The sequence below is a fragment of the Sebastes umbrosus genome, chromosome 5 (genome assembly GCF_015220745.1).
Source record: "Sebastes umbrosus isolate fSebUmb1 chromosome 5, fSebUmb1.pri, whole genome shotgun sequence".
In the NCBI taxonomy this organism is placed as follows: Eukaryota; Metazoa; Chordata; class Actinopteri; order Perciformes; family Sebastidae; genus Sebastes; species Sebastes umbrosus.
Window position 1 is genome coordinate 6,006,373 of NC_051273.1, and position 26,979 is coordinate 6,033,351.

Sequence of the window (26,979 nt, forward strand, 5' to 3'; positions counted from 1 at the left end):
AACATAGGAAATAGAATAAAATTAAATATACAATATAGATTTATTTTGTTTTGTTAATTAATTAATACAATTTGATTAATTAATTAATTAATTAATTAATTTAATTTAATTTAATTTAATTTAATTTAATTTAATTTAATTTAATTTAATTTTTGTGTCTATCTTCTGCTCTCCTTTTGTGTAAATGGAGCAAAAAAATATTATTAAATACAAATAAATAAATAAATATAATTCAATACATATAATATAATAAAATAAAAACATTTCTAATTTTTTGTCGTTATATTATTATTATTATTATTATTATTATTATTATTATTATCATTATCATTATCATAATCATTATTGGTAGTAGTAGTAGTAGTAACATATTTTATTACTTTCATTTACTGGTGTCCTAGAATGAGATATCTACAATATTTACAGAACAATGTCTCCTATTGGAGGCGTTTTAGCATCATGTATATATGATGATAATATCATCTTCTTTACATCAACAATATAGTTTTTGATATCAGAAAATACAATAAATCCCCCATCACTTCAATGCATGATATCAAGCGTTAAAATTGGCCTATATTTTATTTTATTTTTTTAATAATTACATTCTTTAAATCAATAATAATAATAATAACCATTGATTCTGAAACCTGATCATTCTTTGATTGAGTCACTCCCATTTCCTATTTTCTATTCAGTCCCTCAGGAATGGATCAATAGGCTTATTCATTTGTGATATCATGATTATTATATCATCAATTATATATTCGAAATTTAGTAAAAGTTTTTTTTTTTGCTGTAGCTGAAGGAACTATACATTTAGCTACAAAAGGCTACATGTAAATTATAATATTTGGTTACTCTTATAAGTACTCATTTCTGTGATATTTAAATGCTCTTTCTAAACATCAGATATCCTTCTGAGATAGCTGTAACTCCCTCCCATTATAACCCGTCACTGTGCAGCTCTGCACCCACTGGGTGGGAGACAGACAGTGTGTGTGTGTGTGTGTGCAGCCTGTTGAACGCCACGCTGTGGTCTCTTTTATTATTATTATTTCATGTGTGATGGAGGCTCTTGATGGTGCTCCATCAAGAAGAGAAGTGTGCATCAAGTGGATCTGGAGTTGACAACAGATGAGTCGCAGCAGCAGCTGCAGAAGCAGCAGCAGCAGAGAGATCCGTGTGTGACAACAAGACTTCAGCACAACGATCAGGATGGTTTCCTGTCACGATTATGGATTTAATTCGCTATCATCATCATTTTGAAATACTTGCATGCACAATTCTCATCTCATCACTGGTTGTGATAGGTGGTAAGTGACTGCTTCTTCTCCCATTGTTTACCAGGAATACTTGTTTGATGTGATGCTGCAGCTAATAATAATAATCATAAATGTCCTTATAAGTAACTATAATCAGTGTTATGTCATTTGTAGAAGTAGCCTATAGATAGTGCTTTTTGCTATTTGAACACCCACAAAACTAGAGTTGGTGTTGCATCCCCTCACTTCCAATTCTCTCCATGCCTTCAAGTACACTAATTCAACATTTTTATTAATAACACTTTCTTGGAAAAGTTTCCTTAAACCTTGAAATGAAGTAGAGCAGATTGATACCAGATTCTGTGTTTTGAATTTGAGTCCAGCTTGTATTTGAACCAGTCCATGCTTGGAATATAAATTAAGACTGTGAGAGTTGACATCATTGTGATCTCTACACATTTTCTATACAAGGACAAAAAGAAATCTAACAATGGGGGGGCAGCATAGTGACCCATGAGGGGGTGTGAGGATAAGTGATGGGACTAAAGGAGGGGGAGGCACTATATGTCTCTGAATCTCTACAAAACACCCGACAATAACATGTCTTCTTATCACCACTGAAACAAACAGACAGACACCGGCGACATGCATCTGTCAGGTGGCCCCGCATGTGCCATTTAGAGGGCCTCCAGATAGGACCAAACAAAAGAGCCTTAGAAGTAATTTGCATATGAAAAAAGCCTTACATGCTGTGGGAGGGGATGTGTAGTTGGCTGGAGCTGTGACAGGCCTGGCTCTGAATGCTCTGAACTCTGCCTTAGGGGAATAGTGAAGAACACTGGATTCAGTAAAGAGCAACAGACACACCACCTGTCATGGTTTCCTTAAAAAAATATACCTGGTGATTTCTTTCTCCATGGTTATAAAAGTCTGTGTTTTTGTAGACATAACATATGCAGCATGCCTCTAATCTGGTCTGAATTTACTGGCTGATTCTGGTTGTAATGAGAGCTGATATAGGCATATGGTCAGAGCATCTCCATCACACCCCCAGGACACTCGGCCCATACCTCCAAGTCCAAGTCTAGACGTGTACATTGTAAGCTGCTGGTGGAGAACCCAAACAACCGTCTGTGGGATTGATTGACCTCCACCAATGGCAGAAGATTGGTGCCCGAGTCGGTGAAGACGGAGTGTAATTGCACTCTTCTACGTCTGTATAGTCAGCACTCAGCCTGATTGTGCTCTTGAGGCATGATTACTGAGTGTGATTATCATCTGTGAGGAAGATTATTGGAATATCTATGTTCATATCAGTGTGCAAAATGATGCTGAATCTTTCTCATGCAAAACACACTTAAAAATGCGGTGCAGTCTGATTATCATTTCATCTGATTTGAAGCCTCCTTTTTGTGGCGTCTGTGGCCCCCTATATACACATTCCATGGATTACGAGAATCGCTGCGTCTGAGCTGCTCCCATTTGTTCTGCCTGGAGTATGGCAGTTTTGAGATGCCTCATGGTAGCTATTTGTCTTTGATGTTCTCCTGCATATGTAAGAGCTGCAGGGGGCGAGTCTCAAGGTAGACATGATATATGATTTGAGAGTCAGGAAGAGTGAAGAAATAAGAAATTCATCATCACAGGATTGAGGTTCTCAAGACGTTTGGTTTTCAGGTCACAGTGAAACTGTTTAAGATCTTGCTTGACCAACTGGTTGGTACATCTTTATAAAATCATGATGTGATGCCTCACACTGCTCAAATCCATAGAACTCAAGTTATATAAAATATTTAAATCAAATTTTATAATGCAGCCATGAAAAATGAGCAACCATGAGTTTGAATATTTTCAGCCGATTAGACTGTTGTCAGGTTATTAAATAGGCGTTATCAGTCACTATAAGCTCCATAGATGTGGGTCAGTAGGGGCCTACTACACCCACTAGTAGGTCTTATCATCTATTCACATGGTAAATCACGGAAAGATGGTACAAAATAAGACGACAGCGACCGTAGAACTTATGACAGGAGCAGAAACAGAAGTCAGGCGCTGTAGACATTGTCAAACTCCATAAGGGGTGGAGGCCGGGGACGATGAAGCCATCCCGTGTGCAAAATTAAATTAAAAAACAGTAAAATTAACAACCAAAAATTGTATTTAACTTGAGTGACATTAACATGAACAAAACTCTGAAGGGGCAATCCTTAAGATTTCAGTCCTGGTTGATTAGCAATTTCTATTTTAGTGAAAACAATGTGAATTTTGCTCAGTGTTCAGCCGTCTGGAGTCTTTTTGTTGACACATGAGCTTTTCAGAATTGTGTGCATAGTTGAATTTTTTGTGTGTTTACAATGGAGAAAAACTGTAATACAGCATTGTTTTTCTTGGAATGTGACCACAGACACCCAGTACATAATACTGCAAATAAATATGCAATATTTTCATCAGTGAGCCATGGGCTCAATCACCATTGTGTTATCTCCGTCAGCGATAGATAGCCTAATGACTTAACAGTCATTAATTTAAATGGAAATCTTCAAGATTGCCACTTTAAATAGAAACCGATGTTTAAAACACACATGATTATGTCCTACACCATGTCGATCCAGTGTTGATCCTCTGATTAGTATGTATGGCATGTGTTGACTGAACCCAGAGCTCTGGCAGCGTGACTTTAATGTCCTGCTGATTACAACACAACATAAAGTGTAAAGAAGTAAAAGCCTCAAATCATCGGTCGGATGCGGTCACCATGGAAATAGATTGAAGCCAAACAGTGAAATTGGTTCCTATGGCAGCCAGCCATGACGCCTTGAGAGGCCCTTAAATTTAAAGTCCTTGTACTGACAGCTGCTAGATTGTTTTTTATCAAATCCAAACAGAAATACAAGGGCTTCATGCCAGACATGATCAAACTAAAACAGCAATCAAGCGCATGTCCGTTCCATCGATGTACATTGATGCAAACAGTTGTTACATAACAGAGGAACGATTAAGGCACACAAGGGATTGTTTGGACTGTATTCTTTGTCACGTAGCTTCTAATTTTACAGTCATGTAGATACAACCAAATGTTATAAAGTACATTTTATCAGTCACCAATGTAGGTTTAGTTGTAACAAACTATTATTTTGCTCCAAGACAAAAAAAAACAATATGAGAAGTAGCATATTGCAAATATTTTTCATCAGGAGGAATGACAATACTGCTTTTGTTTATCCGCACAGCCTAAGTACTAAGAACAATGCTATTGCGTGATATCAATATTTCTAAATGTGATCTGTTCATAGGTGCATCTCCTGACAGGCCTCCTCCATCAGTGGACCGGTGCTCTCCAAACCCCTGCCAAAACAGGGCGATATGCAGAACCCGCGGGGACGGCTACTCGTGCTACTGTGTGCCGGGGTTCCAGGGTGCTCACTGTCAGATTGACGTGAACGAGTGTGTGTCACAGCCCTGCAGGAACGGGGCCACTTGTGTGGACAGAGTGGGCAGGTTCTCCTGTCTGTGTTCTCCGGGGTTCACCGGTGAGTGAAAAGAACAGTGTTGGGTCTCCCAAGAGCTAGACCACATCATTTCAATCCTAAAATAGTCAGTGACTCAAGTGTCATCTATTTCATTGTCCATATGATTTTCTGCATTTAGGTAGTCTAAATCATGTCTTTTTAGTTTTATTTATTCATGTTGAACTTTCATTCTCATCATCTTTCTCCCTCGTTTCATGAAGATAAGATTTTTTTTGTGCAGGAATACATTTAGAGATATAATGCAATGTATTGTTTGTAGACAGCTGCAGAAGCCTTGCTGTGAGATAAAAGAGGAATCCACACATGATCACAGCTAGTACACATGAAAGCTGTGTTCACTTTTGCCCCCTGCCCTCAGTCGCCCTCTGACTTCTGTCCTGCTTTGATGTGCACAGGGGCCACTTGTGAGCTCCAGATTGATGAGTGTCAATCACAACCATGTCTCAATGGCGGCGGTTGCCATGACTACACCAATGGCTTCACTTGCACCTGCCTGCCCGGTTTCCAAGGACACCGATGCAAAATCAACATTGACGAGTGCCAAGAGCAGCCATGCCAGAATGGGGCTCTGTGTGTAGATGCGGTGAATGAGTAAGTGGAACAGCTGCAGATGCAGCTGAAAATAAGAAATTGTTACTCTTGTCAAGTTTAGAAAGCAAAATTTACAGATACCTTATATATTTAAATTTGACACCTGTAAACACAGCCTGGAGGAAATACTGTAAATAATCTCCTTGATTGTCTCAGCTACAGCTGTGACTGCTCTCACACAGCCTTCACTGGCAGACGCTGTGAGACACCGCTTCCCCCATGCCTCTCTGAACCCTGCTTCAACAGCGCCATCTGCAAGGACAACCAGGGTAACTACAGCTGTGAATGCTGGCCAGGTACATGAAGCACTTTCTCGCTCAGTTAACAGAAAAAAAAAAGTATTTCTGAGTTACAGATTTTGGAATTTTTAAAGGAGAATATTTTTTTAAAGAGGACCTATAATGCTCATTTTCAGGTGCATATTTGTATTTGGGGTTTCTACTAGAACATGTTTACATGTTTTAATGTTCAAAAAATGCTTTAATTTTCCCGGCTGTTGTGGAGCACCTCACCCTCTGTCTGAAACACTCTGTTTGAGTTCCTGCCCCCCCTCCCCGAAAAGCCCAGTCTGCTCTGATTGGTCGGCTGGCCCACTGTTGTGATTGGTCAACTGAAGCAAACTCTTCAGACTCTACTCCAGCTCCACTCGAACTAACTTTGTTCAAGGACGTGCCAAACTAGCTGCTAGGTGAAATGTGTTACTTGGTGACATCATCACATTACGGAACAAAAGGCAGGACTTCAATCAAGGCGTTTCAGGCAGTTCAGTAGCAGTGTTTCTGTGGGGTAGAGTAACTCCCTTTGGCGTGCATGGACTTTGGGACTGGTAACTTTGCAGACCTTTTACATGCACAAAAAACTATATAACACACTAAAGGAAAGGGAAAAAGCATAATTGGTCCCCTTTAAAGGTCAAGACACACAAATATAGCAGTTAGAGAAACAGGTGGAGGTCAGAGTTAGAGATGAGAAATGAATTTGCAAACAGAGAATGAGACAAGTGATGGTGAAAGAGTGAGCTGCAGTTTACTTAAAACAGTGGTCTCCAACCATAATCAAGTTTATAGCTGCATGAAGACATACTGATAATTTTACTTCATCAACATAGGATGTCATATGTGCTGTAAATCTTATATTATACCCGTCTGTCTGACCTCCTCATTCCAGGGTTTGAGGGTCGTCAGTGCGACGTCGACGTCAATGAGTGTGGCAGCAACCCGTGCATGCATGGAGGCCGCTGCATTGAGAGATCGTGGCAGGCTCTGTATGGCAGCGAGCCTCTGCTGCCTGAACACTATGACCAGCAGCATGCTGCAGGCTACATCTGCAGCTGTCCTCTAGGAACAACAGGTAATTTATTCTGATTAACCACACTGAATTCATTATGTCTTACACAGGTCTGACCGTGTGTACTGTATAGTCAGTCTCTGATCAGGGGAATGAGCAGTTTCTGATTGAAGCAACACACAGCAGGGTGAAAGGGTCGATTTAAAATGGGAATGTTTAGCTATTATTCAAAATATATATTAAAAGAGTATTACAGTATTACTGTAAATTAGTAGTTGGTAGGAGATTTGGTGTACAGGTCATATAATTGATAATACTCTATATATAATAACATTCACATATTCACAGTATATTGTTGTTGTATTGATGTCCAGAGAAGCTTTGCATTGTTGCAGGGATCAATGTTACATCATATTATACTTTGCAGTTGCAAAAGCAGAAAATCCCAGTTTTCCTGCTTACACAAGACTTGATCTAACGATGTAGGTAAGACTGTGAGCTGTTGCCTGCTGAGAGTTGTGTTCTAAAAATTGACTCCCTGCCAGTCGCTGTGGTACTGACTCAGTAAGGTGGCCAAATAGCATTAGTTTAATCCCCAGGATCTGGCTTTGCCGGTCTCCTGACTGGAGCCACTCAGCCCTACGTTGTTGTAGAACTGTCGACAACGAGCAGACCTTCGCTGGGACGGCGTGCAAACACACAAACTAATATGATGCAGTTAGACAAGTCTGGGGCTATCCAGGGGGAAAGAGTGACGGCATGATGTGGACACCCGCACCATGGATTTGGGGGATTTTGTTGCTTGGAACAGGTAACATCAGAAGAAATAGATATTTAGTATATTATTACGTAATAGGTATTTAATTCCTATGTTCTACTTTTCTTCTAACAATACAAAACAAATACACCTGTTATTACAGTATTTTTCTACTACTCTTTGTACTATATAACTATAGTTGTTGCTCCATATGTGCCTACTCACTGCATTCGTTTTTAAATCTAACCATTTGTCTACAGTACAAATTTAAAATGCTGATAGCATTTACATTTCTGGGGACAAACGCAAACAAGCAGACAAACAATGTTAAGAGGATAATACATGGATACGTAATAGTTGAACATACTGGTATTTGGGTGGTGTAACACACACCACCAGCATAGAGAACATGATACCAGTGTGTTCCTCATTATGTAAGTGTATGAATGTGACTTGTTTGTAGTAAACACGCGGCAAAGAAATCTATTGCAGAACAAAGAATAATGACAATAATTCCCTCCTCAGTGAGAAGAATAATTAAAATCAGGCCACGTTACATAAGTTGTTTAATGGCAGCAGTAACAAAGTGTAAAAGGCCAGTGTGTAACAATTAGGGGGATCTATTGGCAGAAATGGAATATAATATTAATAAGTATGTTTTCATCAGTGTTTAATCACCTGAAATAATAAAAGGAATTGTTGTGTTTTCGTTACCTTAGAATGAGCCACTTATATCTACATAGGGACCTCTCTTCACGGAGTCTGATGCCATGTTTTCTACAGTAGCCCAGAACGGACATACCGTTACTGCAACTTCACTTGATATTCTCAGAGCTAAACTAACTCTGTCTTCTGCTCCACTCGCTCACTTCTTTGCTCACATACATTTGCTGCCACTCTCCCTCTCTTCCTTCACCACTCACTTCTCACACTGGCTCTGCTATTCTCCAAATGACTTATGCTACTGTTACAACAACTGGCTCTAGAGAGGGCCATTCGCGTTTTCACGTCAGCCACCGTAGTTCCCCTACACGCTTGGCACACGGGAGAGGTTTAAATTGGTTTCAATCTGCAACCTCACTGCTAGATGTCACTAAATCCTACACACTGCTCCTTTAAGAGGGGTTATGTCTCCTCTTGGTGTAAAAACACAAGCTTGATGTGACGTTCTATTTTTCTAACAGGTTCCCTCTGCCAGGAGGTGATAAACCAGTGTGACCCCCATCCCTGCCAGAATGGGGGCCGGTGTGAGAGCCATGTTGGAGGCTACACTTGCCACTGCCCCAAACAGAGTCACGATGGCGTCCTCTATGGAGGTGTGAACTGTGATGTGAGGCTAGTGGGCTGTGAGGGACATGAATGCCAGAACCAGGGCTCTTGCTCTCCTTTCCTGTTGAACGAGACTCACGGATACACCTGTTCCTGCTCACCTGGGCACACGGGACCCGTCTGTGAGACCCCCACCACCTTCTCCTTCGAGCGCAAAGGCTACCTGCTGCTGCAGAGCCCCCTGGTGGATGCCGTTGTGTCCTGCAACATCACCCTCAGCTTCAAGACCACTCTGCCCAGAGCGTTGTTGTTCCAGCGGAGCAGCAGGGGTCTGCTGCTGAGCCTGGAGCTGGACGAAGGGCGGCTTCACCTCACCCTGAGGAAGGAGGACTCCGCTGGGGCCGAAGCAGACGAAGCAGAACACCCGAGCCAAGTCCTGGAGCTTCCACACAACGTCACAGATGGAGAGTGGCATACTGTGGAGGCTGTGCTCAGAAACTGGATGCTCAGTCTGACACTCTTGGATGATGCTGCGAATTGTGAGGGCCAGTCGTGCCACAAGGTGGGCTCGGTCCAAAGCACCCTGGCCATGCTGGTGTCTCCTCCTCAGGACACTTTCATCGGAGGAGTGCTTCAGGACTCTCCACTTCCGGCGTTCATTGGCTGCATGCGGGATGTGTTTGTGGACTGGCAGCTCATCGTCCCTGAGGAGTGGCTGAGCGACTCTGCTGTCAACGTGTCCCCCGGCTGCAGCCACAGGGACCGCTGCCTGGACGTGCCTTGCCAAAACAGAGGACAGTGTGTCAACCTGTGGCAGAGCTACCAGTGCCGATGTCCGAGGCCTTACGAGGGGCAGGACTGTGAGGAGGGTATGTTTACAGCTGCTGTGAAATATTAGACATCAGGTGGTGGAATTGGACAAGTCAGATAGCAGCAACACAGTGTACAAACTGTGGAGAAGATTTTGGTTTACTAAATCTACTAGTCCCATCAAACTAGAAATGTAAGGAAAAGTTTGGGATAGCTAATTACCAAAAGCAGATATAGAAGTCTGGGAGTCTTTAAGCTTTGAGACAACCTGATTAGTTGAATTTAATTAAATTTCTTAAGTGGATAATTAACATCCTCAGTTGCTGTCCGATATAAGATAAGGGGGTAGAGATGAGGCAAATCAAAAGCCACAGTAAAGGACGGCGGCAGAGATCCTCTTATCTGACGCACTGGATTAAGGATATAAGGGATTCTATTTTGGAAATACACACAACATGCAAGGAAACAGTATACAGTTGAATACTGAGCTCAATACACCAAAAAACAAAAATAATAAGTAGAATGAAAAAGTTGTAGTTTCTCACTCAAGTTTCTCCTGTAAATATTGAATAGTTCAGTTTTTCTACAGATGATATCTATAGACTCTTGAGTCTATCAAAGCAGATTACTGATCAAACACACCTACACACTCCAAAATATCCACACACATACACATCAGAGCTTTCATAAGGTTTTTATATGACCTGTCATACACCGTGTGTCCTCTATGCTGCTCTGCTTTATAAGGTGAACAACCCACATTGGAAAGTGCTGACAGTGGACATAGAACATACAGAACATGAGGGCTGGTGGCTGCTTGAATTTCCTCTTCATTTGCCCGTTCTTCTAGGGACCTCGACATAAAATGTCTTTTTCTTCAGTTAGTTCGTTTTGCTAAAACACAAATATATCATAATGCTTTTTTAATAGTAAATATTTGGATTCTATGCTCAGCACAGATGAGAAAAAAAATAATTTTACTCCCCTGTGCTGAAGACAAAAGCTGAATAAATAGTAATAAAAGTCAGGCCATTAAATAGGCGTTACCGGTCACTATAAGCACCATAGATGTCGGTCACTAGGGGCCTACTACGTCTACTATGTTGTAAAAGTGAAACCAAAAAGCAACAAGCAACATGTGCATGAAATATTATGTTTTGAACACAAACAAAAAGGCTTCTTTAGGTTCAGGCAACAAAACCATTTACTTAAGTTTATGGAAAAACATTGTGTTTTGGCTTAAAATAACTAAGTTTCAAAAGTGAAAGCAAAGGTTAAGGCTTGTGAACACAAAGACAACAACGCGTTTCACATGGGAGGCGAACCCCAACCTCCTGGATGAAAACCAGAGACTATATATAAGAAGTGGATGTAGTCACCATGACGTCACCCATTGGTTTGTGGACTGCCGTTTTGAAGCCATGAGTTCAGCATTTTGGCTGTTGTCATCTTGGTGTTTGGCCGTCGCCATGTTGTTTTGCTACCAGGAGTGACAAAGTTCTAAAAAGAAAACACGGACAACTCCCAGACCGGACAACACTGTGGTAACGACCTGTCAATCACAAGGTAGTCACGACCCAAAGCATACCCTACTTTATGGTCTGTTTGACTCTAAATGGGACCATAATTTACTAAATGAACATCATGCTGGGTTGAAGAAGACTTGAAACTAGCGATTCAGACCATAAACTCTGTTTACTGAGGTAATAAATCAAGTGAGAAGTAGAGTCATTTTCTCATAGACTTCTATGCAATCAGACTTCTTTTTGCAACCAGAGGAGTCACCCCCTGCTGGCTATTAGAAAGAATGCAAGTTTAAAGCACTTCAACATTGGCTTCACTTCTCAAACCCGGAGGTAACTCACTGGGAAAAACCTGATACCACAGCACCTGACTTTCACTTCTGCTCATATCATAATTTCTACATTCCTTCTTTCTGAGATCTACCATGTGAATAGATGATAAAACATACTAGTCGGTGTAGTAGGCCCCTACTGACCCACATCTATGGTGCCTATAGCGACTGATAACGCCTATTTAATAGACTGACATCAAGTTACATACATCCCAGCTCTCTTTTTGTCTCAGGTTGAGTACAATGTTTTTTCTGCAAGGGCTGCAAATAAATTATATTCTCAAACTTATAAAAACCTTTTTGAACATGCATACTGGCCAAGCTGAGAAGATTTGAAGATGTTTTCCTGATGTTGACACCCAGCCAGCCAAGTCACGTCGTCTTTAACCTGAAACGTTTTGTTGTCTCATTGTATTCACCTTTTCTACCTTTTTGTAGAGCACGTGACCGCTCGCTTCGGGAACGAGGACTCTCAGAGTTACGCAGCGTTCACCGTCACCGAAGATCTGGGTCACAACCTCTCCATCTCCCTCTTCCTGCGTACACGGAGACACTATGGACTCCTCCTGGCGTTTGCCAACAGCAGCAGCAGCAGCCAGTACCTGCACATGTGGCTGGAGGACGGCAAGATCACAGTTCAACTGAATGACTTCGGGAGCCTGATGGCGGAGAGTGCGATTGATGACGGGGAAGTCCACTTTGTGAGCGTAGAGGTGACAGAGGGTCGTATGGCGCTGTATGTAGCAGCTCAGAAACAGGGCGATGTGGAAGTCAGGACGGTCAATGTCCAAGCAGGACATACTGTGTATGTGGGAGGTCTGTTGGAGAGTTGGACGACTTCAGAGTTTCGTGGATTTTTTAAAGGCTGTATCCAGGACCTGAGGATCAACGACAGGAGGCTGCAGTTCTTTGGGTTGGACACCTCAGTGAGGTCTTATCCTCTAGAGATCCTGGAAAATGTGACTGCTGGATGCTCTGGGGACAATGCCTGCGGTGTGAGTAAAAAGATTTGGGTTCCTTTCAATTAAGCATTCACATACAGTATTGTTACATCTCATATTTAGTGCAGTTATTTGGTTAAAGTGATCCCCTGTATCATCCTCAGACGAACCCTTGTCTGAACGGTGGGGTGTGCTACTCCCTTTGGGATGACTTCAACTGCACCTGCCCTCCCAAGACAGCAGGGCGGCGCTGTGAGGATGTCCGGTGGTGCGAGCTGTCACCTTGCCCCACAGACTCAGAGTGCAGGATGCTGAACCAGGGATATGAATGTAAGTTGTGTCCACGATTTCAACAGTTACAAGCAGATGTGTTTGAGACATGTCCAGGTTGTTTCTCAAGTCATTTGAAACCAATGAGGTCACAAATCTTCATGGGCACACTGAAGTCTTAAGGCCATGTTCAGACAGCCCGTTCTCATTCCCAGGGCGTCAATCACTGACGCTTTGTCACGCCGCTCAGCGTGTGATACCGACGCACAAGGCACCCTTTAATGTCTGTATGAGACCCACAGGGCTTTCCATTAACTACAATGTAAACCCATCCGGAAAAAACACGTAGGGCAGAAAGGAGGGGAGGTGGATGGGTCCAACAAACACAGGGCTTTCATCCAGGAGACCGCTGTTTGTGTCCCTTATGAAACCAACAATGTGTTGTTTGTCTTTGTGTTCACAACGTTAAGTTTGACTTTCCCTTTACAAACGTTGTAATTTTAAACCAAACCATGATGTTTCTTCCTAAACCTAAGCAAGTGTTTTTGTTTGAATTAACAACGTTAACCACGTGTTTAACTGCAACTTTAGTGGAGCGCCATAGTTTGACATGCTGGACCACCCACTGCGTTAGAAAGTTACGCCAAGGGGTCCTCACAAAGCGTCAATATGTGACCAGTTGAGATGAGAATGTGTTGTTTCAGACTAACAATAGCATGAAACACTACTGACTCATGTCCTAGTTTACAGCTCTGGTTGTGAAAAACCCTTATGCAGAGTTTAGAAAATTGTTTAGCACCCGATTGTGTAATTGGTTATAACTAAGGTATAACTCATGTTCAACCCATTAAGATGGATCTTTTTTTCCCATTTTGTTAATACACTACCAGTCATAGCATTAATGAGGATGGATTTTCCAAAAGCATCCTAACAATGAGCTCACTTTTGTCCCGCATCATTAGTGGTGAAGTTTGTTCTACTTGACTTTAGTTATATAAAAGCCCCTTAAACCCAGACACAGAGTTGTTTACCTCTAGATTTACATTATATGTACTTTCCATAATCTTTGACCTTGTTTGTGGAATTGGTCATAATTGGCCATTATGTAACCGAGTGATACAACATATAGGCCTACTGTCCTCAATCTGCCCTCACAGTATACTCTGTGTTGTGCTCCGTAAAGCAGGATTGGCTTGAGACCAGATTATCCTTTTTTTTGCTGGGATTAGTGATGATTTGCTGTGTTGCCCGTCTGTCCTGTAAGCCAACCCATGTTCAGCGATTAACTCACAAGGATACCTGCTCCTTATGGGCATTTTCCGACACATGACCCCAACTAGTTGTTATCACACAGCTAAATGCCATGCTGTAATGCTTTTGTAATCTTTGGATTAGAAATCAGTGCTCTTGCCGAATGCACTTGTTGTAAATTGTAAGAGTTTTAATGGTGCAACAAAGTGAGTGTGTAAATGTGTAAACATAGATTTTCTCTAATCTCCCAGGCTACTCCAATGCAACTTTCCTGAATGACAGCACTGTGTTGTCCTACCGGGGAAACGGCCACATATCCCGCAATCTAACCAACCTCTCCCTAAACCTACGCACACGAAAGCGTAACACGGCCATATTCCACGCGGAGAAGGGCTCGGCATTCATCACACTCTCCGTCCAGGGTGGTTTTCTCTTCCTGGAGCTTCAGAGCACTGCTAGAGATGACAGAGAGGAGGAGGAGGAGGAGGAGGAGGATGTGTCTACGATCAGCCTCAGCAGCAGGACGAGTGTTAGTGATGGCGAGTGGCACAGCGTCCACCTGTTCATGGCGGCGCCGTGGGCACAAACCTCCCGGTGGACTCTGGTGCTGGATGAGGAAATAGAGGCAGCCAGCACTTCCAGGAGCCAAGGAGGCAACCTGAATTTCCTCAGGCAGGGAGTGGACATCTTCTTAGGAGGGCTGGCCCCTGACGTTGGGTGGTCGCTGGCTGGGTGCCTGAGCACAGTAGAGCTGGCTGGCATCGCCCTGCCTTACTTCAGCTCCTCTGATGTGAACCTCCCACGCCTGCAGGAGGAGCAGTTCACTCAGACGTCGCCGCAACCGGCGCTCCTCGGCTGCGGCGGGGCCCCCGTGTGTGAGCCTGACCCCTGCCTGAACGGAGGGGAGTGCCAGGACCTCTTCAACACCTACAACTGCAGCTGTGCGGCGGGCTGGGCCGGGAGACGCTGCGGCTTCTTCACCGACACCTGCGTCTCCAGTCCCTGCATTCACGGCAACTGCAGCGTGAACGGGTTGACCTACGAGTGCACCTGTGAGTTTGGCTATGCCGGCGTGGACTGTGACGAGGAGGTGGATGTGTGTGAAAATCACCTGTGTGCCAACGGAGGCACCTGCCTGCACGGGCCGGACAGGTACGCCTGCCTCTGTGCCGCGAACTACACCGGATCCCTTTGCAAGTAAGTAACAGAAAAGCGGGACTATAGAGAGCCGAAGTCCCGCCCCTTCCTGTGGACCACCATGGACTTTATTTCGGGAAAAATATGAACGGTAGTCAACGGCGAGTGACAAATATTTTTTTTTTGATCCCTTTTGAATTGCGCCAAGAATCACACATGTGATGTTTGTCAATTTAAAGGATAATTTTGCAAGTCCAGAAAGTCGCAGTTTGTTGTAAAGCTGTTGAAGGATAAGACTGTAAAAATACATAATTAGAAAGACTACACACCCAAAAGTCGCACAAGTGACATCTCTCTCTCTGAAGCTATGATTGTTGTGTGTTTTATACTGAGATGAACTCACATGAGCAACAGGGTCTCGCTTGTACTTTCGCTTCCCGGCTGATAAGAAGACCAGGAGTCGCTGGATGAAACACATCAGGTAAGATACATCTGTGGGTGGAACATCGCTACGTTAACTAGCTAGCTAGTGTTGGTGACGTATATTGTGCGAGACGAGAGATGTAGTTCACTGAGCGGTTTCAAACAAAACGAAATGATACTACGACAAACTGCAACTTTTTTGACGTGCAAAATCATCTTTTAAATTGACAAACATCATATGTGTGATTCATGGCACAATTCAAATGGGATCAAAACATGATTTGTGTCTCTGTGTTGACTAACGTACATATTTCTTCTGAAATAAGGTCCCATGGGGTCCACCCAAAGGGAAGGGCCTTCGCCTCCCTATAGAATAGAATAAAATAGTCCCTTTCTGGCAAGTGCAAAAGGCTTGTGTGAAACATAGACCAACAACAGAAGAGAAAACAATGCCATAATAAAGACTTCATGCTCTGAAGATGACTTTGAGAGTTAAGTTAGTTACTAAACACAAAAAAACACAAATAAATGCTCCAAATTGCCCAAACAAGGGACCGCACAACAACAAAAAACATACCCCTTCAATGTAAATGTCTCCACATCGCTGCCTCTGTTCAGCATTTCAACCGCAGCCTGCAGTGAGCGTCTCAGATGCTGCATTTCTATTCTAGTGTCAGCCAGAAAAGGCCTCAGTCTGCTGCGGTGTCTCACAAGCCTCTCTGGTTCAGCGCCAGTTTCTTTCCCTCCTGTCATCTACCGTTTGCCTCGGAGAACCAGCAGGGGAACGCCTCCGAGCATTTATCCTGTAAACACGCAGCCTCTTGCATTTTGCACAAGGAAAACCTTTGCAAGTGTCTCGCTAAGACAAGCTGCACATCTCCCTTTACTGGGAACATCCACGCAGCAAAGTTTTCATCAAAATGACTTCTTTTTGTTTGTTTGTGTCTCTGTCTCTCTGTTCCTCTCCAGTGAACGCATTGAAGAGCTTCCGTGGTACATTATTGTCAGAAATATGTAAGTTTTCTTTTTTCTATTTCTCAGGTGTTTCGCTATTTGTTTCCTGTTAGATATTCGTCTCTCAAATGTCATGTACGACGTCTCCTGTTTTTTTTGTTTGACTGTGTGCAACAAAATGCCAAGCAAAGCTAATATTAACGCTCCCTGTGACACCGTTTGTCTTAAAATGAGAAACCCATTGTTTCGAATGAGTGACAGCTGCAGTTCAAAAATGATTCCTGGCATCTAAATTAAAACTTCACCTACAAAAATTGTACGCTTTCCAAAATAAAATGTATTTTGTAACCATTGAGGGATGAATTCCAAGATGCCAACAGATAAATAACATGTTTGGAGCAGAGCTGCTGTGCTTCAGGCAAACTGAAGGTTATAGAGGCCAAAGAGAAATGGTTGGCTTTTTCATTCCTGAACATGTGATTTGACCTCCTGCTGGTGAATAGTTGCCAGAGGTCTCTAATCTTATTAAGGCTCTTTGTCTCCCCTGTGGGGAGCTGCAGGAAGCCCAACAATACAGCTCCCTGCCTGGCTGGCTGATCCTTCTGCTTCCGGCAGACGTAAAGACGTCAAACTCTGCTGCACATGACCTACTGAACGCCTCAATACCTCAGATACTACGGCTTTAAATAAAACACATGTATTTACCCTCTTACATGTCTGACTGTCTCCTACTAGACGGCCTAAGCATACTGTTTCTGTGTGCGGCGATGACATCAGAAACTACACCTGCTTCAATGGAGGCAACTGCACTGACCGAGAGCTGTCCTGCGACTGTCCGTCTGGCTTCATCGGACACCGGTAGGAAAGAAAAAGATATCAATATGAATAAATACTACCTGTAAAATGGATCCAGAGCAGACTGAGATACTGAGACACAATGTCATCCCCTGACTAAGAGCATTAGTTCAGTTAGAACACTTGCCTCTGCTGATTGGCATCAGCTGCTTCACAATCACTGACTCATTCATCAGCTGTTTAGCCATCAGCTGACTAGCAACATCCAATCAGATTCATGGTGCACAGCATGGCCATTATATATCCTGACTAGGGCTGGGTGACATGGGTTGTGTGTAGAAGGAAGCCCACGAGTTGGGAAACTCTTGCGAGATGGTTAAGGTTAGGTATTGATCTTGAATAGTTAAAGGAACGGTGTGAAACATTTCAGGGGATCTATTAGCAGAAATGGAATATAATATTCATAATTATGTTTTCATTAGTGTATAATCACTTGAAAATTTGAATCATTGTGTTTTTGGTAGCTTAGAATATCTACATAGGGAGCGGGTCCTCTTCACAGAGTCTGCCATGTTGCTCTGCCATGTTTCTACAGTAGCCCAGAACAGAACGGACAAACCAAACACTGATTCTAGAGAGAGACTTTTTACGTTACCTGAAGGCCACCGTAGTTTTCTGACATGCCTGCGAAACCGCGGAGCTGCGGAGTGCAAAACTGTGGTACTGTCAGCCGCCGTCTGCTAAAGTAGCGTTATTATGGTAAGGATGGACGGTTTTGCACTCGGCGGCTCACGTTACTGCAGACTTGGAAAGGGAGGAGTGAGAGGAGGAGTACTCAGTTGGTTGCATTATGCACACCACTAGATGCAGCCAAATCCTACATACTGTACCTTTAAGGTTAGGCATTGACCTCAAATGGTTAAGGTTAGGATAGCTCGTCGGGCAGTGAGTCTCACGAGAGCTTTTGCAGGTTTTTGCCAGATTTCACAATTTCTGGGTTACCTTCTAAACACGACAAATATCACAATATTTTTGACCAAATACCTCAATATCGATATTTCGATGATATTGTAGGGTTGACCATTAAGGCTTTTACAAAATATCTACACAATGAGATTTCTGATAAATAATCATCAAGATATAATGACTAAGTTGGTAAAGACAAATAATAGAACAGCTACAACAGTCTGGTAAGACCGTAACATCATTTTACTGTAATGCAGCCTTTAAAACCAGGAAAAGACAACACTTATGCCATATCACGATATCCAAAATCTAAGACGATATCTAGTCTCATATCACGATATCAATATAAAATCGATATATTGCCCAGCCCTAATCCTGACACTTCTCCCAATTACTCTATTACACTCATGCCAATGCTTGCTGCAGCAGCTTCCTCCACCGCCCCAACCTCCTACTTTATGTGATATAGTTTTTGCATTATTGACATAACTAATATTTAATATTCATGTATGTTTAGTGTCCCTGACTGAGCTGTGATTCTGTGTCTGCAGGTGCGAGCAGGAGGTAGACGAGTGCAAGTCCAACCCCTGTCTGAACGGTGGCTACTGCCGCAACCTCATCAACAGATTTGTCTGCGTGTGCGACATGAGCTTCGCCGGAGACACGTGCCAGACAGACGTAAGCGACATTTACTTTTACGTGGCCGTGCTGCTGTGGCAGAACCTCTTCCAGCTGCTCTCCTACCTCATCCTCCGGCTGGACGATGAGCCGGAGGTGGACTGGGGAGACAATATGGACTGAATGTGTGTGTGTGTGTGTGTGTGTGTGTGTGTGTGTGTATGTGTCTGCACTTGACTTTGGGACTGAGAAAGTGGGTGCAGAGTTGGGTTTGTAAGTGTGTCAGTGCATGTGTATGGGTGATTGATTGATCATAAAAGATGAGAATGACCGGTGGTTTACCACACAAAGCACAGAGATCAGGTATTCATGACAGCACGCTGCACACGTCTCTAGTTTGACGTCAGGTTACCACAGAGCTGTTTCTGTGCCTTAAAATTATACGTTAGTCATCAGAAGCACCTTATTCAGTATAGTTATTTACTATATTACCAAATTTAATCTACTTATTGAAGTAGCTATAGATCGCCGATGCAATAATCTCTTGCAAAACCAACACAGACAAAAAACTGTTTCGGGCTGCAACTAAAGATCATATTCAGTATTGATTAACTTATTGATTATGTTTCTTGATTATTTGATTAATCGTTTAACCAACAAAATGTTCTCAGGGCCCAAAGTAACACATTCAAACTGCTTGTTTTGACAAACAAATAGTCCAAAAGTTCAAGAAATTTAATTTGAAACAATGAGAAATCAGACAATTTTGTCGCTTCATAATCACTTAAAGGGACAGTGTGTAGGATTTGGCGGCATCTAATGGTGTGGTTGCAGATTGCAACCAAGTGAGTACCCCTCTGCTCACTTCTCCCTTTTCAAGACTGCAATAACGTGAGCGGCCGAATACAACGCCGTTCGCCTTGCCTTGCTGGTGGTACCATGGTTTTGCACTGTTCAGCGTAAACTACCGCAGTTGAAGGCCAAACGTGTAAAAAGTAAACGTAAAAACATGAAAGGCTCTCTCTAGAGCAAGTGTTTGGTTTGTCCGTTCTGGGCTACTGTAGAAACATGGCGAAGCAACATGGACTCCATGAAGAGGACCCGCTACTTATGTAAATATAAAGGGCTGACACAACAATTCTTATTTTCTGGTGATTATACACTAAAGCATAAAGAGCCCAAAAAATAATCTTTAAAAAAATTCAAAAAGATAAATTTATTATTAAACTTGTTGGTAAAATGAATGATCAAATAACCTGTGCAGTATAGTTTCTGTGGTCTTAAGGGAAGGATAGTCTACATCTAATAAAGCACTGTTTGATGCAGTGAAGAACATTATAGAATATGTTTTATTTATAATGCTTCTCATTGAAGATATCCTGTCAGTCTTGTCTGAACTGGATTCTGGGAGCTCCGTACAGATGAATGTGTGAACGATCAAATACAGCGTCATAGTCACAAAGGCACCTAGAGGGGCTAGAAGACGACAAGATGTCTCACTTTGTTGTTGACGTGCGTTCAGAGCACCGTGGTAACTGACTGACTGACTGACTGCTGTGTGTTGATTTGTACCCAAAGAAGAAGATCCGTCTCTAAACCTTCGTGAGTGAAACAAAGATATTTTAAGCCTAAAATCCTCCGCGGCTCTGCTTGAACGGTACCAATCGACTTTCACCACTAATCATATATCATAAAAACTAAATCATCTTCTGTTCCTCGTGGACTTGATTGTGTCTTTGTCTGTCTTTAGTTGTGCTGACATCATGCTCGATGTATGACAGTAACTTCCTGTTTGTCTGTCTTTCCTTCATCACATTCTGTCCTCATGTCCTGTCTCGATTTAAATCCAGTCTTTGTTGTCAAATAAAAAAAAGAAATCTTATCAGCCTTTGTCTGTCTTCTGTCCTCTTTTCATCTTCCTCATTTTCTCTTCCATCACCACACATTTGACTTTCTTTTCCTCCGTTTTCTCCTCTAGACGTCAAACTTCAGTTGAAGGTTAACTGCCGTACAAATCCCTTCATTGATTTCCTAACTGTGTGTGTCAGTGTGTGTTTGTGAGTAAAGGAGCGGAGGCCGGAGTCAGGTTGCTATCGTGACACCAAACATAGACTCCTGATCTCTCTTAACAAGATGTAGTGTGAGTAGATCCCAGAATAGCCCAAGTTCATGGACACACTGAGCGAAGGCACAGTGCTGCTGTTAGTCGGAGGGTATTTTTCATTTTTTGGGGAACCATCTCTTCTGTTTTGATATGAAAATGCCTCTGTGCATAAAGGAAGATTAAAGGATAGGTTCACATTTTTAAAATGATGTCTTAAAACAATAGTCAGGTGCTCATATCAACATAGAAACAGGTTTTACATGCTGTAATCATTCCTCCTGTTCATACTGGCTATCAAAATATCCTTTCAGTGTAAGTGCTGGAGGGGACGACATCTGCAGTCCTCATTTTGTGCAAAAATTAGTTCAAAGTTTGTTTCAGATTATAAAGAAAAAGCTTAAATAAAATTCCTTGTTGAGCTGCAGTGGAGGGATATTAACAAAAAGAGAGACTTCTTATTCTCATTCCCAGGGCATCAAATACTGACGCTTTGTCACAGCCGTTAGCGTGTGATACCGACACACAAAGCCAGCCTTTAGCACCGGTATGAAACGCACCTGGCTTTCTATTAACTACAATGTAAACCCATCTACGGCAATAGTAGACGTTCAGGGAAAATGTGCCGGGAGTGACTGTGGCGATGTAGCTTAAAGAGCGCAAAGACACACTAAGAGTGGGAGGGAGGGGAGGTGGATGGGTTCAACAAACACAAGGCTTTCATCCAGGAGGACACTGTTTGTGTCCCGTACGTCACGTTATAATCAGCTGTTCGTTCGTGTCTCAGTTTCATTTCACTTTATATTTTCACTTTACTTTCCTAAACCTAACTAAGTGGTTTTGTTGCCTAATCCTAAAGTGACGTCAACGGACGTGACAAAGAGGCGGCAAGTGACGAGTTGGTATGAGAACGTGTTGGCATCCATGGGATATCCACCTGATTTGTCTGTAAGGCTGAAGCCTCGTTTCTGCTTTAGATAAACGTTTGAACATTTTTGCACGAATTTCGGGCCGTAGACTTTACTTATACTGAAAGCATATGAGGAAGGGTTCTTTTAACGGGCCAGTATGAACAGGAGGAATGATTACAGCAAGCAAAAAACTAGGTCTGCCCCCTCTTAGTTGATTAATCGGTTGTTTTGGTCTTAGTCTACTAAGATTTCTTTAGTCAATTGGTAATTTTATTTATTTTTTTTTCATGCTAAATAACTTATTTCTAAGAAACTTATGAGCACGTCTCTGGTAAACACAAGATTTAAAGTAGTGCTTTTGTGTGATTCTTTGTGGAGAAACTCAGTTTTACAGATCTGTCGATTAAATCAACTAATTGATTGGTCGCCAAAATCGTTCAAGTGTTGGTCGATTAATCATTTCTTTGGTCGAGGACAGCCCTACAAAAAAACAGTTTCAGTGTTCACACGGGCAGCTACTATTGTTTGACTTGAAAAATTGGAAACCTATCCTTTCATAAAGAAATGTTTTTCCCGAATTTGATGTGGAATAAGTTGACAGAGCCCTGACCTCAACCACAGGGGGCATGATGCTGGCTAATAAAACCTCTTGTGTGTGAATGGGATCAAATCCCTGCAGCCATGTTCCTTTTGACCATGTCGTCAGTATGCAGTTGCACCCTTCTCTCGTACACCTGCTTCCTCTCTTCCATCTCGTATTTTTCAAATCTATGCGTATGTATGTATGTGTGTGTGTGTCCTTTGCAAGCACAGGTAGCCCTAATGGTGAGGAAAGAAGGGGAGGAAATGGGAAGCAGTTTCTCAGTGTCGGCACTGATGTGGCCGTCCTTTGAGAGAGAGCGAGAGAAGCAGAGAGGGAGAAATGTGCTTCGCCAGCGAAAAAGGCAGCATCTGGCGCTGAAGTGCAGCTTCAGCAGAGAGCTGGTGGCATTCACAGAAGTTCGGTCTGCTTCACAGAAACGTATGAGGGCAGCTTATCTGGCAGGCACACACACACACACACACACACAGACACACACAGAGCAGGTTGATAGTGCTGACAGCAGGGAAGCATCGCTGGCGTCTTCGTGTGTGTAGCTGCTCTGCCGAGGCTTCAGGGTGGCCTTGCCTTGTACCTTAGAGACTGGTTAGTTAGACATTTCCGTGTCGTGTGTGTGTGGCAGTCGCTGAGTGATGGCGGGTCCTGGCTGCAGGCTGCTCCGGCTCGCTTGTGTCACACTCGCTCTGACAGCCAACTGTGCTGCAGTGACAGGTAAGCACTTTCCAGGAGTCAACAAAGAAACCTGTAGCAAGGGAAAGAGAAAGTGTAATGTCTACAGCGTCGAGCACCAGTGCATAAGTTATTTTTTGCCTCGGGATACGGATGGTTGTATTTTTATAAGAATTATGTTTCCATGTTGATTGCTCAGTGTAAAGTTTGCTGACTTCTGAGATTTCTTTTTTCCTAGCCTGACAAGTTCAGTATGATGCTTTAGTTGTGAAGATGGTGTCAGCTACAATTTGAAGTGTAATGGAGTGATACTTACAGCTGTTGGTAACCTTGTAGCAGCCAATCAGACTGTCACGACTATCACACCAACCACGACTACTGATGTAAGTGCATCTGCTGCTCCGTCTTCTGCTGCTGGTTAATGAATGTTAACACTGGGAGCTTTGATTCGCTGGGTTTGACTTGCGAGGTCAGAAATCTGTGTGTTTGCATGCAGGGTAATTGTGTTTCTGGTCGGTAGTAAAGTGTGTGTGTGTGTGTGTGATGATCAAAGGGGCCACAAGGCTGCAAGTTAAAAATGAATCTTAGCAGGTTTCACAAGTCATTAAAACGCTTCATGTACAGCAGCTTTTCTTCCTGCTAGAAAAGAATCATGTTTGCGCTATTTCTGGTGTGTGAGTGTGTTTCTGGTGGTTTATATGCTAATGGGATCATCAGGCAGCATCTTGCCTGTGTGTGTGTGATCCTCCACAGACGGAGCGTGCTCCATACAGCTCGCGGGTGGCTGCCGTGCTGGCTCCGTGTCTGGTTGGCTTGGCGATAGTGGCGACGCTGGGGCTGGCGCTGGCCGTTGCCAAACTGCGAGAGAGGCGGCAGACGGAGGGAGGTTTCAGTCCGCGGCAACTCGAGGCTCCTGGTGGTCGCAACCCACCTGCTGAGCTGGGAAACACATCCATCAGCACTTTGGCAGCTCGCGTGGAGCGCCTGGTGTAGTGTAAAGCAGAGAGGAGAGGAGAAGTGTGTGTGTGAGAGTGAGAAACAGCGTGTGAGACAGACAGAAATAAACAATGCGTCATGTGAATGAGCTTCTTTAAACCAAATGTTTCTGTCTCTTTCCCTCCAGTTGACCTCTGAGGGTTTGACCTCTGACCTCTTACTGTCCATCAGTCTGGTGTCCGTCGTCTTGCTGCTGGTTCTCATCCTCACCTCCGTCAGCCTGGTGGTGGCGCTAAATCGCCGCGCCACCCACGGCACCTACAGTCCCAGCCGGCAGGAGAAGGAGGGATCACGCGTGGAGATGTGGAGCATCACCCAGCCGCCACCTATGGAGAGACTCATATGAGATATACAGGCAGGGACTGTGTTTACATGCAGGATGGTAATGAAGGAGCTGACGCTACCAGAATATCTGCAGCCTGCATGTAAACACAGCACCTCCATTTGAAATCGCAGCTGTCTTTCTTCACACGCTGGAGGACTGTATGAGATCTTCTGACACCATTTTAGTGTTAACGTATATCCGCAGTGCTTCATCCATCTTCCTGTGATGTTTTGCACCTGGCTGCACCACCCAGCAGTACATCCATCAAAATGCAAAGATTTGAGTTCAGAACGTATCGAGTCTGTTTGTGTCTCATCCATATCTTTTAGGATTGATGGACCGGTGAGCACTCGAAGGACAAATCAGAGCAGAATTTGGGACATATACGAACATTGTGTTAAAGCCTCATCTGGAAACCAGCAGAATGAGTCAAACGGTTCCTCACTTAAAGGATTAGGCTGCTATTATTCTATATTTTTCTTATTGCCATGAAATGACCAAAAGCATCAATGTGTCTGTGTGTTGATCTGTCATTCAAACCCCCATTGGTTCCTACTGAAGTCGTACATCTTTAAAGATTAGGAACATTTCTATTGCTTCTGCACGGCTCTCAACATGGCGAAGGCGAGCTGGCAGAAACATGCAGAAACATGCACTAAAAGCATGCAAGGCCGGCCAGTCTATGTCGTCAAAGCTTGGATTACAACCAACACAGAGGGAGAGTGACTTCATTCTCTGCTCAGGTAGACATTACTCCTTTATATCTTTACATAGACAATAGTTGTTTGATGCAATATTAATGCTCTGGACATCAAATAGAGAAAAAAACAGAAGAGAAAAGTCTCTAAGAGCACTGTAGCAAACATTACTCACACAGGAGTATGCTGTGCATATGTTGGGGACTATTTTCAGCCGCGAATTAATACACATTTTGGTGCTCAAAAGAGTATTTACTGCAGCAGGACGGTGTCTGTGGGACTGCCTCAAAATAAACTACAGTGCCCAGAATCCTTGTTGTGCAGGAATATTTGTAACGGCGTTTTTTTTTTTTGGACAACAATGGAGCTTTATGGCTCAAAAAGACACAACTTGTTAGTAAAATCAATTCAGTTTGTTTTGGTCTTTTCATAGGATTTGTTCACAATAAGAAACATATAGAATATCACTGGAGGTAAACTTAAAATTCAGGAACTTTCATCTGTGGGTATCTATTACTGGAACACATCTTTTTAATTCTTTGTGTATTACATGTCTTGCCTTGCTGCCAGTTTTGATTTATTTTTCAGTGAACATCTCCACTGCATTGTCCATACTGTAGCTCCTCACCGACAGAATGATGTACTTTGAGAATCAGATTCCAGGATAAGTTGCACTAGTGCAGAATGGTTTCTTCTAGGCCGACCTGTATGTTGTTAGAAACAAGAACTATCTTGATTGCATTGTGATTTTAAAGGTACAGTGTGTAGGATTTGGCGGCATCTAGAGGTGAGGTTGCAGATCGCAACCAACTGAATACCCCTCCACTCACTCCTCCCTTTCTAAGACTGAGTTGATGTCGTTCGCCTCGCTCAGAGGCCATCCTTACCATAATAGCACTGCTTTAGGAGCAACGGAAGTCAGACGGCGGCAGCATGGTTTTGCACTCTGTGGCTCATGTTACTGCAGTTTCACAAGCGTGTCGGAGAACTACGGTGTTCTTCAGGTGAAATAAAGACGTGACAGGCTCTCTCTAGAGCCAGAGTTTGGTTTGTCCATTCTGTGCTACTGTAGAAACATGGCAGAGCAACATAGCGGACTCTGTGAAGAGGACCCGCTCCCTATGTAGATATGAAGGGCTCATTCTAAGCTAACGAAAACATGATTCTTAGTTTCAGGTGATTATACACTAATGAAAACATAGTTATGAATATTACTGTATTACATTTCTGCTACTAGATCCCCTGAAATGCGACACACTTTTCTTTTAAGTGTATATACCGTAATGATTATTTTGTTTATTTTTAAACTGTGAATTAGTTTCGACCTTTGATTGTTGGACACTGTACATAGAAAATGTGCTGGTTAATTAAAGTGAATTTATTTGTGTTAATTTATTTTATGTCGATAAGATATCATCTATTTAGGCACAGTGCGGTGCTACTGTAAGAGGAGATTATCATTTTTGCTTTACTGCTTGCCAAAATCAGCAAGCACTGATATTCACACACACACACACTGCACAATTCAATAAACCAGCACTCTTTGCATGTGCTGTGAATACACAATATACCACCCTGACTATAAAATGCATTGTTTCTCTCCACATACTCTGGTTCTATATTACAGAATTTTGAGTCCAGCGATGCATAAGCATGAAACAGTATAATTTATTTTCAGTTCACAGTGCATACATTGTGTGCAGTTGTACCAAGTTACTTATCAATAGCACATTAGATTGATCTCAGTTGTTTAAGACGGTCATTTTCTCTGCAATGAGAACATGCAAGTGTGCACAGAATCAGAAAATCAGTAAATGGCATACAATATCATTACAATACAAAAGAAAAAGGACTGAAAATAAGTTGTAACTCATCCAAAGTTGTCACTACACTGAAAATATGGTTGTTTTTTGTCTTAAATGTGTGGTTAAAGGGGAAGTGATGTTAATATCTTTGAGT

General features: G+C 42.7%; 2 protein-coding genes across 5 annotated transcripts in view; one reads left to right on the forward strand and one right to left on the reverse strand.

Moving 5' to 3' along the window:
* Positions 1 to 1,075: 1,075 nt before the first annotated feature.
* On the forward strand, positions 1,076 to 25,461 carry crb1 (crumbs cell polarity complex component 1). Of its 4 annotated transcripts, XM_037769156.1 has the most exons (14): positions 1,076 to 1,316; positions 4,559 to 4,795; positions 5,191 to 5,386; positions 5,543 to 5,682; positions 6,554 to 6,736; positions 8,615 to 9,568; positions 11,803 to 12,359; positions 12,470 to 12,635; positions 14,078 to 15,023; positions 16,356 to 16,400; positions 17,076 to 17,198; positions 18,653 to 18,779; positions 23,755 to 24,018; positions 24,125 to 24,265. In XM_037769156.1, exons 1-13 carry the CDS (start codon positions 1,238 to 1,240, stop codon positions 23,992 to 23,994), a joined length of 3,993 nt encoding a protein of 1,330 aa, XP_037625084.1. In that variant the 5' UTR covers positions 1,076 to 1,237; the 3' UTR covers positions 23,995 to 24,018; positions 24,125 to 24,265. The 4 variants fall into 4 exon arrangements, with proteins under 4 accessions (XP_037625084.1, XP_037625085.1, XP_037625087.1 ...); XM_037769157.1 differs by lacking the exon at positions 23,755 to 24,018 and having other exon boundaries at positions 24,125 to 25,461; XM_037769159.1 differs by lacking the exon at positions 16,356 to 16,400.
* Positions 20,494 to 26,979, reverse strand: part of dennd1b (DENN/MADD domain containing 1B) — a 137,861-nt gene continuing 131,375 nt past the window's right edge. Inside the window, exons 24-26 of the mRNA XM_037769162.1 lie at positions 21,637 to 21,640; positions 20,827 to 20,831; positions 20,494 to 20,503 (exon numbers count right to left, since the gene is read on the reverse strand). The gene's annotated coding sequence lies outside the window, so the exon portion shown is untranslated. The remainder of the gene's footprint in view (positions 20,504 to 20,826; positions 20,832 to 21,636; positions 21,641 to 26,979) is intronic.

Bases quoted from the DNA above. Each gene is read 5' to 3' on its own strand.
- crb1 (XM_037769156.1), top strand. From the start codon at position 1,238: ATGGATTTAATTCGCTATCATCATCATTTTGAAATACTTGCATGCACA. The intron at 5,683-6,553 runs GTACATGAAGCA...TCCTCATTCCAG, and splicing joins CAGCTGTGAATGCTGGCCAG to GGTTTGAGGGTCGTCAGTGC. The intron at 6,737-8,614 runs GTAATTTATTCT...TTTTTCTAACAG, and splicing joins CTGTCCTCTAGGAACAACAG to GTTCCCTCTGCCAGGAGGTG.